The sequence below is a fragment of the Coregonus clupeaformis genome, chromosome 6 (assembly GCF_020615455.1).
Source record: "Coregonus clupeaformis isolate EN_2021a chromosome 6, ASM2061545v1, whole genome shotgun sequence".
Classification (NCBI taxonomy): domain Eukaryota; kingdom Metazoa; phylum Chordata; class Actinopteri; order Salmoniformes; family Salmonidae; genus Coregonus; species Coregonus clupeaformis.
In genome coordinates, this window is record NC_059197.1 from 27,016,982 (window position 1) to 27,031,867 (window position 14,886).

The 14,886-nt window shown below is 41.0% G+C and overlaps 2 protein-coding genes across 3 annotated transcripts in view; both read left to right on the plus strand.

Moving 5' to 3' along the window:
• LOC121567574 (glucuronokinase with putative uridyl pyrophosphorylase) lies at nt 1-12,718 on the plus strand. 2 transcript variants are annotated; one of them, XM_045219710.1, is made up of 23 exons: nt 1-186; nt 1,744-1,850; nt 1,985-2,029; nt 2,361-2,514; nt 2,632-2,703; nt 2,837-2,925; nt 3,070-3,226; nt 3,509-3,586; nt 3,864-3,955; nt 4,089-4,194; nt 4,334-4,413; nt 4,509-4,577; nt 4,715-4,775; nt 5,045-5,061; nt 5,280-5,337; nt 5,430-5,522; nt 5,737-5,797; nt 8,862-8,975; nt 9,373-9,430; nt 11,452-11,520; nt 11,786-11,849; nt 11,958-12,032; nt 12,369-12,718. In XM_045219710.1, the coding sequence occupies exons 1-23, from the start codon at nt 130-132 to the stop codon at nt 12,465-12,467; spliced, it is 1,875 nt and encodes a 624-aa protein (XP_045075645.1). In that variant the 5' UTR covers nt 1-129; the 3' UTR covers nt 12,468-12,718. The 2 variants fall into 2 exon arrangements, with proteins under 2 accessions (XP_045075645.1, XP_045075651.1); XM_045219716.1 differs by having other exon boundaries at nt 11,961-12,032.
• Nucleotides 12,719-13,013: 295 nt separating this feature from the next.
• The window catches only part of LOC121568485 (ubiquitin-associated and SH3 domain-containing protein B-like), a 45,494-nt gene continuing 43,621 nt past the window's right edge, over nt 13,014-14,886 (plus strand). Inside the window, exon 1 of the mRNA XM_045219706.1 lies at nt 13,014-13,268. Within this exon, the coding sequence (XP_045075641.1) occupies nt 13,141-13,268 (128 nt within the window). The 5' untranslated portion in view covers nt 13,014-13,140. The remainder of the gene's footprint in view (nt 13,269-14,886) is intronic.

The following is a 14,886-nucleotide window of genomic DNA, read 5'->3' on the forward strand; positions in this document are numbered from 1 at the left end:
TGTAGCGGTCCTCTAGTCACATTTCAACGTGAAATCGTCTGGTACACAATTTTACTGTTTATTGTACCGAATCGCATAACCCAAGGTATTTGATGTCGTTCGCAAGCGAATAAGACTACGGCCAAGAAAATGATCTGCATTTTATTGGTAGCTGGCCATGGCGCTGTTCTAGAAACTCAGATAAAGGTAAGTTGTTTATGTGAGCAGACGAGGTTTGGGTGCAGAGTTCGCGTACATGGTTGGTTCATTTCACAACACAAGCAGGTCAATGCACACAAAAACATACACTGCACTTCAATAATACCAAATCAGACTTACCGTCGCACAAGGTAGGCTAACTACTAAAATAATGCAAAGATTTAGTTTATTCCTGAACATAACTTTTTCTCAGGAAGAAAAATGTATGTTCAATGACACAACGTTCAGTCAGTCTCGGAGTGTTACATAGAGTGCATTCGGAAAGTATTCAGACCCCTTGACTTTTTCCACATTTTGTTACGTTACAGCCTTATTATAAAATGGATTGAATTGTTGAGGTCCTGAGCATTCTGGAGCAGGTTTTCATCAAGGATCTCTCTGTACTTTGCTCCGTTCATCTTTCCCTCGATCCTGACTAGTCTCCCAGTCCCTGCCGCTGAAAAACATCCCCACAGCATGATGCTGCCACCACCATGCTTCATGTACCAGGTTTCCTCCAAACGTGACACTTGGCATTCAGGCCAAAGAGTTCAATCTTGGTTTCATCAGACCAGAGAATATTGTTTCTCATGGTCTGAGAGTCCTTTAGGTGCCTTTTGGCAAACTCCAAGCGGGCTGTCTTGCCTTTTACTGAGGAGTGGCTTCTGTCTGGCCACTCTACCATAAAGGCCTGATTGGTGGAGTGCTGCAGAGATGGTTGTTCTTCTGGAAGGTTCTCCCATCTGTGACCATTGGGTTCTTGGTCACCTCCCTGACCAAGGCCCTTCTCCTCGATTGCTCAGTTTGGCCAGGCGACCAACTTTAGGAAGAGTCTTGGTGGTTCCAAACTTCTCCCATTTAAGAAGTCGCTCTGGATAAGAGCGTCTGCTAAATGACTAAAATGTAAAATGTAATAATAATGGAGGCCACTTTGTTCTTGGGGACCTTCAATGCTGCAGACATTTTTTGGTACCCTTCCACAGATCGGTGCCTCGACACAATCCTGTCTCGGAGCTCTACGGCCAATTCCATCGACCTCATGACTTTTTTTTTATAGACAGGTGTGTGCCTTTCCAAATCATGTCCAATCAATTGAATTTACCACAGGTGGACTCCAATCAACGATGATCAATGGAAACAGGATGCACCTGACCTCAATTTCGAGTCTCATAGCAAAGGGTCTGAATACTTATGCAAAAATGTCTAAAAGCCTGTTTTCGCCTTGTCATTATGGGGTATTGTGTGTAGATTGATGAGGGAAAACATGTATTTAATCCATTTTGAAATAAGGCTGTAATGTAACAAAATGTGGAAAAAGGGAACGGGACTGAATACTTTCCGAATTAGGTCTCTTTTTTCCTATTCACCTTTATGACTGTAAGGCAGGCTGAGGTGTGTGTGTGTTTGAGAGCGAGGGAGAGAGAGATAACTGGTCACTATGCTATAGGCCTGCTGAAATATGTCCAAGTATCAACACCTTTTTGGGGAATATTAGTTCTAAGGTTCTAAGGTGTGCAACAACTGCCAAACCCACATCCCTTCACTCCTTTTTTGTCAATTCTCTAGAATGATGTCACAGGTTTGTATGGACAGCTGACTGGGGTGCCAAAGGCATTGTTGCCTGGGATAGGAGGAAAGAAAATCCTGGACTTCTGGTGGGAGACGGTGAACACGTGAGTTATCAGTGAAATTAATGACTGTCGACTGCCCTTACAGTTTTCCTGTACTACATGTCTTATACTCAGTCCCAGTTGGCATAATTACATAATTGAATCCCTTTAACCTTGGAATATGTATTTCTCTCCAGGCGGCAGTTGTTCAGTGAGGTCTATCTGGTCACAAATGCAGACAAGTAAGTACAGTAACATGTAGTAACAGTATTGACACTTACTGTACTTCATCATAGCAGACTGAACTGATCCTGCGTCCCATGTATTCACATTTCAGCCAATTGTATTGGGAGTTGTTGTCCTATGAGCTGGGAAGGATTGATTATATAATATGCCATTTAGCAGACGCTTTTATCCAAAGCGACTTACAGTCATGTGCGCATACATTTTTACGTATGGGTGGTCCCGGGGATCGAACCCACTACCCTGCCGTTACAAGCGCCATGCTCTACCAATTGAGCTACGGAGGACCACTTACTGCTTAGCTGTTCACCTATATGTCTCCCATTCCAGGTATAAGCACTATGAGCGCTGGGCAACGGCCAATGACTTCCCTGTGGAGAATGTAGTGAACGACGGCAGCACCACCCTCGAGGGCCGGCTTGGAGCAGTGGCTGACCTGGAGCTCACCATCCGCAGCCGCAAGCTGCAAGACGATGTCATGGTGGTACGGCACGGCACTGATCCTAGACGTCACTTCATTATCATTTTATAATTTCCTAATTGTGTGGATTGAAATGTTCCACTGTGTGGTAATTCTTTTCCAAACTGTGTTTGTGGACAGATTGCAGGGGATATGCTCTGTGCAGACCAGAACTTTGATATTGCTCAGGTTCTCCGCTTCTTCAGGTCCAAGGTAAGATAACATACTGTATGTGCTCCTTCTGGTGAATAACAACATATACCTCACCTCTGAGAAACTGTAACCACACTCATAGTGGAGTAGGTTTTTGGCCTTGTTTACATGTTAGTATCTCTGTCTTTGACAGCCTGGAGAGCTGGCCATATACTATGAGCTGGAGGAGGGAGAGAAGAGCAGCTCCAGGGGTATAGTGGAGGTATGCCCTGAGACCCACAGGTAGGCAACAGGGAAAACATTATCTGTGGCAGAATTTATCTTGATACCAGTATATTGTTGATAGCAGTACTCCCATTTGATCACTGTATGGGTAATTTGCCACCAACAGAAAAGCCTAAAAGCTTGGGTATCTCTGTATTTTAGGATAACTCGCTTCCTTGAGAAGCCACAGGAGGGTGTGACAGCATTGCGTCTGGCCAGTGTGGTGTTCTACTGCCTTCGCAAAGCCACACTGCCTTACCTCTCAGATTTCCTCACCCTGCAGCCGCAAGCCCAAGACAGGACCTTCGGCAGGTTCTGGGTCAGTAAAGACTGTGAACATGGGAATATTTGGGTTTGGGTTCAGTTCAGTTTTCAATTCAGTGACTTCCGGAAGTGAATTGAAATTCAATTCATTAATTGAAAATTGCCTGTTGTTTTATATGAGCATTTTCAAGTCATGATTTGAATTTCAATTCACTTTCTGAATTGAAAGCTGGATTGACCCCAACTCTGGTTATTACTGTATCGTTAGTACTGTCTATCAAATCGGTTAGCAACTAACACTCACATCACGAGACTCCCTGTTTGTCTTTTCACCCAGGAGTGGATCATCAATGAGGAGAAGTTACCTGTGTTTGGCATGAAACTGCCCACAGGGTTCCAGCTCATTGGACAAGTGGTGGGTTGCTTTTTCCCCCACCCATACAGACTACTGTTGAGTTAACATAATATGCTAAATGACAAATAGTGTGACTATAGTGTAAGTTTCAGTTCAAGTTGTTATGAAATGAGATATGTAACTCTCCACTGGAGAGCATGCAAATAGATTGACAGTCATTTAAGCATCACAATATAGTGGAAGGAAGGTGGTATGACTAGATGGTTAGCTCTATTGGAAAGAGTGATTTGATGATGATGTATATTGGCGATATGCATTTATCTTCTGGATATCACAGGGGCTGTCAGACTACACCAAGTGGCTTGCCCACTATTCTGCCCAGCAACAGCAATTCCCTGCCAAACCTATAACGTGCCGCTCATACGCAAGGTAGACTGCACCGCTACAAAGACTTTATGATAAATAGTATTGATGGGTTGTTCTCTCAGCTTTTGGACTCCATCTTCAGTGAATATGTCCTTTCAGCGAATGTGATCTAACATCATCTTTCACTTCCTCATAGAGTTGGACTGATGGGGAATCCTTCTGATGGCTTCAATGGGAAAACGATTGCCATGACCATCTCCAACTTCTGGGCTGAGGTCACACTGATGGAGAGCCAGACTCTGGTAACAGTCAGACTTGACTCCAGTTAATATACAGTACACGGCAGGACAATACAAAATGCGTAGTGTCATCTCTGATAAAACATTTATGTATTCAACCGTATAGATGGTATGAATGATATGTTTGCTCTGTTTTCTTCAGGTTCTTATGCCTCATCCGCTCAATGACCCGACTGAATTTGGAAGCTTGCAGGATCTGTACTGTATCAGCCGTAAGGAGGGGTCAGTGTAAAAGTCCTAATGCAACACATACATGCAGTATATTTATATGATGAATTCCCAAACCTTATTGAAATCGATATTGTTTTGATCTACAGGTACTTGGGAGGTCTACGGTTACTCCAGGCTACCTGTAAAAAGTTTTACCAGTTCTGTTCAAAACAAGGGTGAGAAACAATGTCATTGGAGCCAGTAACAGCAAGTGCAGATTATTCGATAACTCTGATGTGGGGGGCTACAGCTGAAAATTCAGATTCTGACATGGTTAATGCTCATTTGAGTCCCTGCATACTTTCTTTGGCAGTATCGCTTTGACAAAGCAGAACTTCACTCTCAAGTATGATACCAACATTCCTCGCCAGGTGGTAAGTGTCTACACTACAGTCTCTCTATTTAAAGGCCCACTCTGTGATATTTATTAGGTGTTTTTGTTCATTTGAATTAATGATACCCATTAACTCTTGAAGAATATCACTTATAAATGTCTCATGAGCCTAGTTCATGACAGTGTATCCTGTGAAAGTCCCCGAGAGATCTTTATGAATACTGTTTTCAATTATGTTAGGCCAAAAGGCTAGTGATAATGTTAGTGATTGATTTAGTTATTATTTCTCCCCTCCCTGCTTTGTTGAAGGGCCTGGCAGGAAGTAGGTAAGCGCTGCCTGGTGAACTATTATGTTTCTTCTATATTTTATAGATTAACCACATACTAATCAATATTTCTTCTGAGTCATATACTTTTGCCTTTTTTGGTCTTGTCATCTTTTCTAGCTCAAACACCCTTTGTGTTCATAATTACGTTTCTGTCTATTTATACCATGTTATATAACGTCTTAATGTGTATAATTAAATAATGTCTTCTCTAACAGTGCAATAGTGTCTGCCACCCTGAAGTGTCTGATGAAATTCTACAACATCACAGAAAATGTAAGAAGAATAACATGTTACTCTGGAGTTCACTCTAATAATGTGCCAAAAAAAACCTGTGTTTAGTTGTTTTGTTCTGTTGTTTGCCCTAGGATCTTCCCAAACCCATCAGGGCCAACTTCATCCTCAACGTCGAGACGGATGAACTCTTCATCACTGCTGGTCTTCAGGACAGAGTTGTTCAGGTCAGCAATAAAAAGATAACACTCCCCTTTTCCCACTACTGAGCTGAGCCAAACCAAGCGGAGCTGTACTGTACTGTGCTGACCTGGTTACTGTAGTTGTTGTAATTGTCCTGGAAAGGACAATGTGAAAGGAAAATATCTCCATAGTAGTTGAGCCTGTGCTGCACAGCTAAAGTTTTTTTCTGACAAAAATTGTGTTTTCTTTTCATTGCAGGTCTATGAGGGCTTGGTCTACATGGACTTTAGCAAACAACTGATGGATGAACAGGGCTATGGTATTTGAAATGTGAAGTCTCAGTAGCTGTTATAGCACATAAACATATTTTATGAACTCCTATACATAATAAGGACTGCCAGTATATTAACGCTAATAATAATGGTGAATACAGCTGTGAGCAGCAATGAACAGGGTTCACAGGATGTCAGAAACGACAAGATCAGTATCATAACAAAGCAAGCATTATATCATGTAGGATCTATCTTCCTTTATGTGCAATCAGTTTTTTTACATTTTCTTTTTTTTGGTCATTTATCAGACGCTCTTATCCAGAGCGACTTACAGTTAGTGAGTGCATACATTTTCATACTGGCCCCCCATGGGAATCGAACCCACAACCCTGGTGTTGCAAGCGCCATGCTCTACCAACTGAGCTACACGGGGGGCCTATCAGTGAAAGCATTACCATGTTTCTCTCAATACTACAAGGATGAAGCAAGTGAAGTTAAGTCTAGTGCTGTAGGTTGGTTATCTTGGAATGCAGCAGGTAATCATACTTAATGTATTGAGTTTACCGTATATATAAATATGAATATTTATAAGTATATACACTGAGTGTGCAAAACAGTAAGAACACATGCTCTTTCCATGGTATAGACTGACCAGGTTAATCCAGGTGAAAGCTATGATCCGTTATTGATGTCACTTGTTAAATCCACTTCAATCAGTGTAGATGAAGGGGAGGAGACTAGTTAAAGAAGGATTTTTAAGCCTTGAGACAATTGAGACATGGATTGTGTATATGTGCCATTCAGAGGGTGAATGGGCAAGACAAAATACTTAAGTGCCTTTGAACGGGGTATGGTAGTAGGTGCCAGGCGCACCGGTTTCTGTCAAGAACGGCAACGCTGCTGGGTTCTTCACGCTCAACAGTTTCCCATGTGTATCAAGAATGGTCCACCACCCAAAGGACATCCAGCCAACTTGACACAACTGTGGGAAGCATTGGCGTCAACATGGGCCAGCATCCCTGTGGAACGCTTTCGACACCTTGTAGAGTCCATTCCCGACGAATTGAGGCTGTTCTAAGGGCAAAAGTGGGACGTGCAACTCAATATTAGGTGTTCTTTATGTTTTGTACACTCAGTGTATATGCTCACTGCGCAAGCAGCAGGACTTCCAGTTTCTTATTTTCCAAAAATAAAATATCCACTTTTCACTACAATCAGACCACATAATAGGGCAACAATATGTGATTATACAGATATACTAATCACGATATTTAACATTGTTCGTCTGCATAATTAAAATCTAACATTCATTTGCATGAGACAAAGTCCACTTGATCAATGGTTATTGCTCTAGTATCCTGGTGCCAATGACATCTATAGTGCCACCAACTGGTCTGGTGCAGCCATCCAAGGTTGCAGTGACTTTATATTCACACAGCTTCTAAGGACATATACACAAGAGTTACATACCAAATGTCTTGGCCCCATGTCCATCGGTTCAGTTCTTATAGCCCTGGTGTGATATGTTGCCGTCGAGTGGTGTGGCGTGGCCAACTTTGAATGCAGCAACTCATAATTCATTGAGTCTATATATCAAATCTTGAGTCAATCTGACTTATGGTTCATGAGAAGAAGATTTTCAAAGTATTTTATAGCATTAACATATGTGCTAACGCGCATCTATAGATACAGTGCGGCCATATTTGAATTCAACAAAAAAAATTCTCAAAACCATTAAAGACTCATATAATGAGATAACAATACCAAATTCAGTGTGGTTAATCTTAGGGACGTCCATGATAGCGACGACAATTTTCAAGTTGATAGGCCACTGTGGAGTTGATTTACAGTGGTTTTAGGTGGATGCATAAAGTCAGATGTTTGATTTGTCAATAGCTCAGCCATCTTTTGACCAATCCCTTAGCTTTTCTCAAACTAGTTAAGACGTAACAAGGGCCTACATTCCACATTTGATCTATGGTTCATGAGAAGATTTTTTAAAAGTATTTTTTACATATTGTAGCATATTAGCGTATGTGCTAATATGCATCAACTGTTATAGTGTTGCCATCTTTGAATACATCAACGTCATTTCTCAAACTCTTTATGGACTTGTGATTTGGAGTGAATCTTACTTTTAGTCGATGAGAATATTTTGTATTATGATTTTAAGCATTAGCGTTACAAAGTCAAAAAAGTGTTAATAGTTTCCTTATTTTTTAAGATATCAATGCCAAATTTAGTATGGTTCATCATAGTAATGGCTTTGATGACCCTAAAATGTTTCAAGTTGATAGGCCATTGTTGAGTGGATTTACAAAGGATTTAAATGGACACGTAAAATCTCATTTCCTGATTTATCAATAACTCAGCCATCTCTTAACTGATCCCTTATCTGTTCTCAAACTAAGTTAAGAGCTAGACCTAAATACCGAATTTGGTTCATGAGAGGAAGTTCTTTAAATATTTTCTGAAATTTCCAAGATGGAGGCAAATCTATTCCGCTGGACCTTATGGGTCCTTGAGGCAAATTTGTTCAACATGAGGAAAGACACCTACATACAAAGATTCAAGTCTCTAGGTCAAACCGGGTGACGGACATTAGGGTGTAATTGAGACTGCTTATAATAGTGCCACCTATAGGCCAATCGGTGCTATTATTTTTGATCAAGTTACTCATGGCCTCTAGTTTCGGTGTGCCAAATTAGAAAAAAGTTACCAATCTATGCTTGATAACTGAACCCCTGCAGGGGTGTCACTCATTCCACTGAGGTTTTTGTTTTTTCCTTTTAATTAAGACCTAGACAACCAGGTGACCTTAATTCATCAGTCAAGTACAAGGGTGGAGTGAAAACCAGCAGACACTCGGCCCTCCATGGAATGAGTTTGACACATGCGGCCTAATGATTGATTAATGATAATGATTTTTGAAAAGTAATTCATTTCTTTAGGGGTATGTGAGTTTGTGCAAGCGTGTTTTTAAAGGCACCTGTGCATATCTTTGTGCATCCTCTTACATATATCTCAAGCTGAACATTTATGTATACATTATGTAACTGAGTTTACAATTAACCTTTTACATGTTCATGTTTGTGTGTTGACTGTACACAGGGGATTACATTTCTATGGACATGAGCAGCCTGCCACCGTTCTGGTTAGCTTATCTGAGTGATCCCAGTGACTCTGGTCGGATTCACAGCAACGTCAGACAGCGCTTTCTCAATGGTAAGACACATACACACACACACACACACACGGTAAGCTCGGTTGGCAGGCAGCAATGTTCACCAAGGTTGGGGTCAATTCCATTTGGAATTTCAGTTAATAATAATAATATAATAATAATATGCCATTTAGCAGACGCTTTTATCCAAAGCGACTTACAGTCATGTGTGCATACATTTTTACGTATGGGTGGTCCCGGGCATCGAACCCACTACCCTGGCGTTACAAGCGCCATGCTCTACCAATTGAGCTACAGAGGACCACGTTAACTTCTTGTATTGACGGAATTATCACTTCATCGATTTTAAACTGTAGGCTAGAGGAATCAGATGATAATGAACAGGAATACTTTTGTTATCTATCCGTATTTAGTCCATCTGTCCACCTCTGTTTTCAGGAGAAGCTGAAGTGGTTGAGGCCATGAAGTCTTTTGCGGAGCTCACAGATAAAGCCAGGTTTGTGTGAGATGTTTGCAGGCGCACAGGTTCAGTGGCAGTAGTGCCCCTGGTGCAATAGCAAAGGCACAACATCACTGGATGGTAGTTATGGGATTTGAACCAGCAGCCCTCTGGTGCTTGTCTGCCCCTCGAACCTCTGTCTACATACTCCGCCACAAAGTTATTGCCTGTCTCTTTGATATGGCTTAAAGATGCAATCTAGGATCTTAAGCGCAACAAATTCGTAACATGTAAAAAAAGATGTATACAGTACCATTCAAAAGTTTGGACACCTACTCATTCCAGGGTTTTTCTTTATTTTTACTATGTTCTACATTGTAGCATAATAGTGAAGACGTCAACACTATGAAATAACACATGGAATCATGTAGTAACCAAAAAAGTGTTAAACAAATCAAAAGATATTTTATTTTTGAGATTCTTCAAAGTAGCCACACTTTGCCTTGAAGACAGCTTTGCACACTCTTGGTATTCTCTCAACCAGCTTCATGAGGTAGTCACCTGGAATGCATTTCAATTAACAGTTGTGCCTTGTTAAAAGTTAATTTATGGAATTTCATTCCTTAATGCATTTGAACGAATCAGTTGTGTTGTGACAAGGTAGGGGTGGTATACAGGAGATAACCCTATTTGGTAAATTACCAATTCCATATTATGGCAAGAACAGTTCAAATAAGTAAAGAGAAACGACAGTCCATCATTACTTTAAGACATGAAGGTCAGTCAATCCGGAAAATGTCAATAACTTTGAACGTTTCTTCAAATGCAGTCGCAAAAACCATGAAGCGCTATGATGAAACTGGCTCTCATGAGGACCGCCACAGGAAAGGAAGACCCAGAGTTACCTCTGCTGCAGAGGATCAGTTCATTAGAGTTAACTGCACCTCAGATTGCAGCCCAAATAAATGCTTCACAGAGTTCAAGTAACAGACACATCTCAACATCAACTGTTCAGAGGAAACTGCGTGAATCAGGCCTTCATGGTCGAATTGCTGCAAAGAAACCACTACTAAAGGACACCAATAAGAAGAAGAGACTTGCTTGGGCCAAGAAATACGAGCAATGGACATTAGACCGGTGGAAATATGTCCTTTGGTCTGATGAGTCCAAATTTGAGATTTTGGTTCCAACCGCCGTATCTTTGTGAGATGCAGAGTAGGTGAATGGATGATCTCCCCATGTGTGGTTCCCACCGTGAAGCATGGAGGAGGAGGTGTGGGGGTGCTTTGCTGGTGACACTGTCAGTGATTTATTTAGAATTCAAGGTACACTTAACCAGCATGGCTTCCACAGCATTCTGCAGCGATACGCCATCCCATCTGGTTTGCGCCTAGTGGGACTATCATTTGTTTTTCAACAGGACAATGACCCAACACACCTCCAGGCTGTGTAAGGGCTATTTGACCAAGAAGGAGAGTGATGGAGTGCTGCATCAGATGACCTGGCCTCCACAATCACCCAACCTCAACCCAATTGAGATGGTTTGGGATGAGTTGGACCGCAGAGTGAAGGAAAAGCAACCAACAAGTGCTCAGCATATATGGGAACTCGTTCAAGACTGTTGGAAAAACATTCCAGGTGAAACTGGTTGAGAGAATGCCAAGAGTGTGCAAAACTGTCATCAAGGCAAAGGGTGGCTATTTGAAGAATCTCAAATATAAAATATATTTTGATTTGTTTAACACTTTTTTGATTACTACATGATTCCATATGTGTTATTTCATAGTTTTGATGTCTTCACTATTATTCTACAATGTAGAAAATAGTAAAAATAAAGAAAAACCCTTGAATGAGTAGGTGTGTCCAAACTTTTGACTGGTACTGTATATATTTGCAGGACGTAACATATCATACGAAATGGATGATGTAGGACACAATTTGATGACGTAGTACACAAAAATCCTGGGAGCACTTTTGGCTCGTAAGCACCACTCAAAACTACTGTCAAGAATTAGTAGTGCATCTTTAAGTGAGCATTATCTGGTAATGAAACAGTTGGGTTCTCTTGTCCTCCACAGGGTTGCGCTACAGGGAATGGACTGGAGCAGGCTGGCCCAGTTGATGGATGAGAACTTTCAGCTGCGACGGTAAAGAAAAGTGTGACACCCTTTGAGCCTGTCATTGGTTTTAGGAAGTTAATCTCTTTGCTCCCATGGAAAGATAAAACATGATCGTCAACTGTCATAGGGCCAGAAGATTTTCCTGACCCACATGACCTGATCAGGAAAAACTCTTGGCCCTAAAGAGTGAATTTTCATAAACGAACAGCATGATTTTACGTAGTAAGATTTAAGGGCACCTCATTGTTCACAACAGGAAACAACTAATACTGGAACGATCTCTGTCCTATAGGTCTGTGTACACCGAAGACTGTTTGGGACCAGGCAATCTCACGATGGTGCAACTGGCAAGACAGGTAAAGTATAGAGTTACAATTTCCAAGATTATCGTATCTTTTTCCGATTCTGCTTCTTTGTAGTTTTTGTTTATCATTCAGTGTGTTTGCTTGCATTGCTTGCCAAAGCAGTTTGGCTCAGCTGCGAAACTACCCGGCAGTGGTGGGGCTGTAGTGGGCTTGTGTCTGGACCAAGGAAGACTGGTAAGACATCTACTTTCACATCTTAAACAACAATGTATACTGTATGCGCTGTGGTATCAATGGAAAATAGATTAATTGTGTTTCATACTTTGGTCACTTTATTTTGATAGTCCCGTATAAATGGTTAATTGACGCTCAAACTACTATCAACTGCAACTCTGTAATATAACTCGACTTTACTTGATACACCACAGCTTCCTAGGGTTAGGGCTAAAGTTTGATAATTACTTGAGCATCTATAAACGGGTCCATCTGTAGGCCTTACGTAGAGGACTATCCAGATACAGTGTTACCCATACAGTAGTAATGTTGTGCCTGACTTTTCTTTGACACTAGGTGGAGTTGAGGAAAGCGTTCCAAGAGGCTGGCTGTGTGTTCTGTGTGATTGTGCCATATAACCCATCTGGTACCATTGGAACCAACAGCCAACACTGATTTTAAATTATTTATAATGGGCATCTTAATAATCAATCAAGTGTCAAATCTGTAGCTAGGATAACACAGCATTATATTTTTCTATTTATGTGGGCAAATTTGTAGCCCTTGATTTCCTGTATGAATGGATTATGATGAGACAGTTGTAAAATTAATCTGCCTTGTAATGGTTTGTGAGTAATTTAATAAATGTAACACATTGTCTTTTTATGAACATTGAATAAATAAGGTTTATTAATTTTTGAGGCAAATGCAGTGTATTAGTAGCCTAATTCCACTCATTTATTTCATCTACCATATTAGGCTGGGTCTAACGTTACTCTGTATTATATATTGCTCACTTTATCTAAAATTCCGTTTTATTTTTGGAATCAAACGTAACCTAACGTTTTGAGGACACATTGTAATCATCAAAGCTATACTGAATAGCCTGTTATTATGCTACTATGACTATTATTATTAGGCTACTGACACTCCTGCATGTATCTCTGCTTTTCATACACACAACGCAGCAGCAGACATGATTTGAGTTTCTGGGGGCGGGGAGGAGGGAGCGCCCGCGAACACACTGCTCACAATAATAATCGGTTGTAGTCCAATAGTTATCTTTCTCCACCGCTCGCTACAGTACCGTAGACTGGATCCAGTCTGAAAACCAATGGAATCCTGAATCATGGCTGCAAAAGAGGATCTCTACAGCAAAATCATCCCGCGAAGACTTCTGCCGAAATTACCGGGCACTGTGAAATATGGATCAAATTTGGACGTCCTCTTATCGATGGGGTTCCCCAAAACCAGGGCGTAAGTAGGCTACTGTGTATAACACATTCTACTGACACTTTATCTGAGTCACTCGCAGATGTGGACACTAGCCCTTTGGGTATAGTTTTGGCATTTGTTAAAATGACAATTTGTATTTGGTTTAAAATACAATGTTTTCTGACGCACTGTCGTATTTCACCTATAAGGCAACTTATTGATCCCCATATTCTTTCTCACCATGCGCAATTGGCTGGCAGTTGCCTACTTTTCCTCATGACCAGAAACTCTCACGCAACATGGACTCAGGGGTAGGGGGTAGACATAACATAGTAAACGAAAATCCTGGTCACTCAAATTAGTATGATATGTTATGTTACGTTTGGTGTGGTATTAATCTGTGGATGAATTACAATTCGTATGATAAACTATATATAGAAAACTATGTGGACACCCCTTCAAATTAGTGGATTCGGCTATTTCAGCCACACCCGTTGCTTACAGGTGTATAAAATCGAGCACACCGCCATGCAATCTCTATAGACAAACATTGGCAGTAGAATGGCCTTACACCGTTATAGGATGCCACCTTTCCAACAAGTCAGTTTGTCAAATTTCTGCCCCGCTAGAGCTGCCCCGGTCAATTGTATGTACTGTTATTGTGAAGTGGAAATGTCTAGGAGCAACAGCCGAGAAGTGGTAGGCCACACAAACTCACAGAACAGGACCGCTGAGTCCTGAAGCGGGTAGCGCGTAAAAATCGTCGGTCCTCGGTTGCAACACTCACTACCGAGTTCCAAACTGCTTCTGGAAGCAACTTCAGCACAATAACTGTTTGTCGGGAGCTTCATGAAATTGGTTTCTATGGCCGAGCAGCAGCACACAAGCCTAAGATCACCATGCGCAATGCCAAGCGTCGGCTGGAATGGTGTAAAGCTCGTCGCCATTGGACTGGAGTCTGTTATAGCAGCAAAGGGGGGACCAACTCCATATTAATGCACATGATTTTGGAATGAGATGTTCAACAAGCAGGTGTCCACATATGTTTGGTCATGTAATGTATTTTACGAACTGCAATTCGTACAATATGTTACAAATAAGTACAGTGCCTTCAGAAACTATTCACACCCCTTGACTTTTTCCACATTCTGTTGTGTTACAGCCTTAATTTAAAATTTATTAAATTGAGATTTTGTGTCACCGGCCTACACACATTACCCCATAATGTCAGTGGAATTATGCTTTTAGACATTTGTACAAATTAATGAAAAGCTGAAATGTCTTGAGTCAATAAGTGTTCAACCCCTTTGTTATGGCAAGCCTAAATAATTTCAGGAGTAAACATGGACTGATTTTTGAATGACTACCTCGTGTCTGTACCCCACACATACAATTATCTGTAAGGTCCTTCAGTCGAGCAGTGAATTTCAAACACAGATTTAACCACAAAGACCAGGGAGGTATTCCAGTGCCTCACAAAGACGGGCACCTATTGGTACTTTGGTAAAAAATAAATAAAAAAAACTGACATTAAATATCCCTTTTGAGCATGGTGAAGTTATTACTATATTACGTATTTGATCACTAAAATATAATTTTTACATTACCATGTAGTTTACCAATAAAATGGTCTGATGGTGATGTGGATATACTCTGAATA

Coding starts and splice junctions, on each gene's coding strand:
- LOC121567574 (XM_045219710.1), top strand. CDS start 130: ATGATCTGCATTTTATTGGTAGCTGGCCATGGCGCTGTTCTAGAAACT. Junction 3,587..3,863: donor TCCAGCTCATTGGACAAGTG/GTGGGTTGCTTT, acceptor TGGATATCACAG/GGGCTGTCAGACTACACCAA. Junction 4,578..4,714: donor CAGTTCTGTTCAAAACAAGG/GTGAGAAACAAT, acceptor TTTCTTTGGCAG/TATCGCTTTGACAAAGCAGA.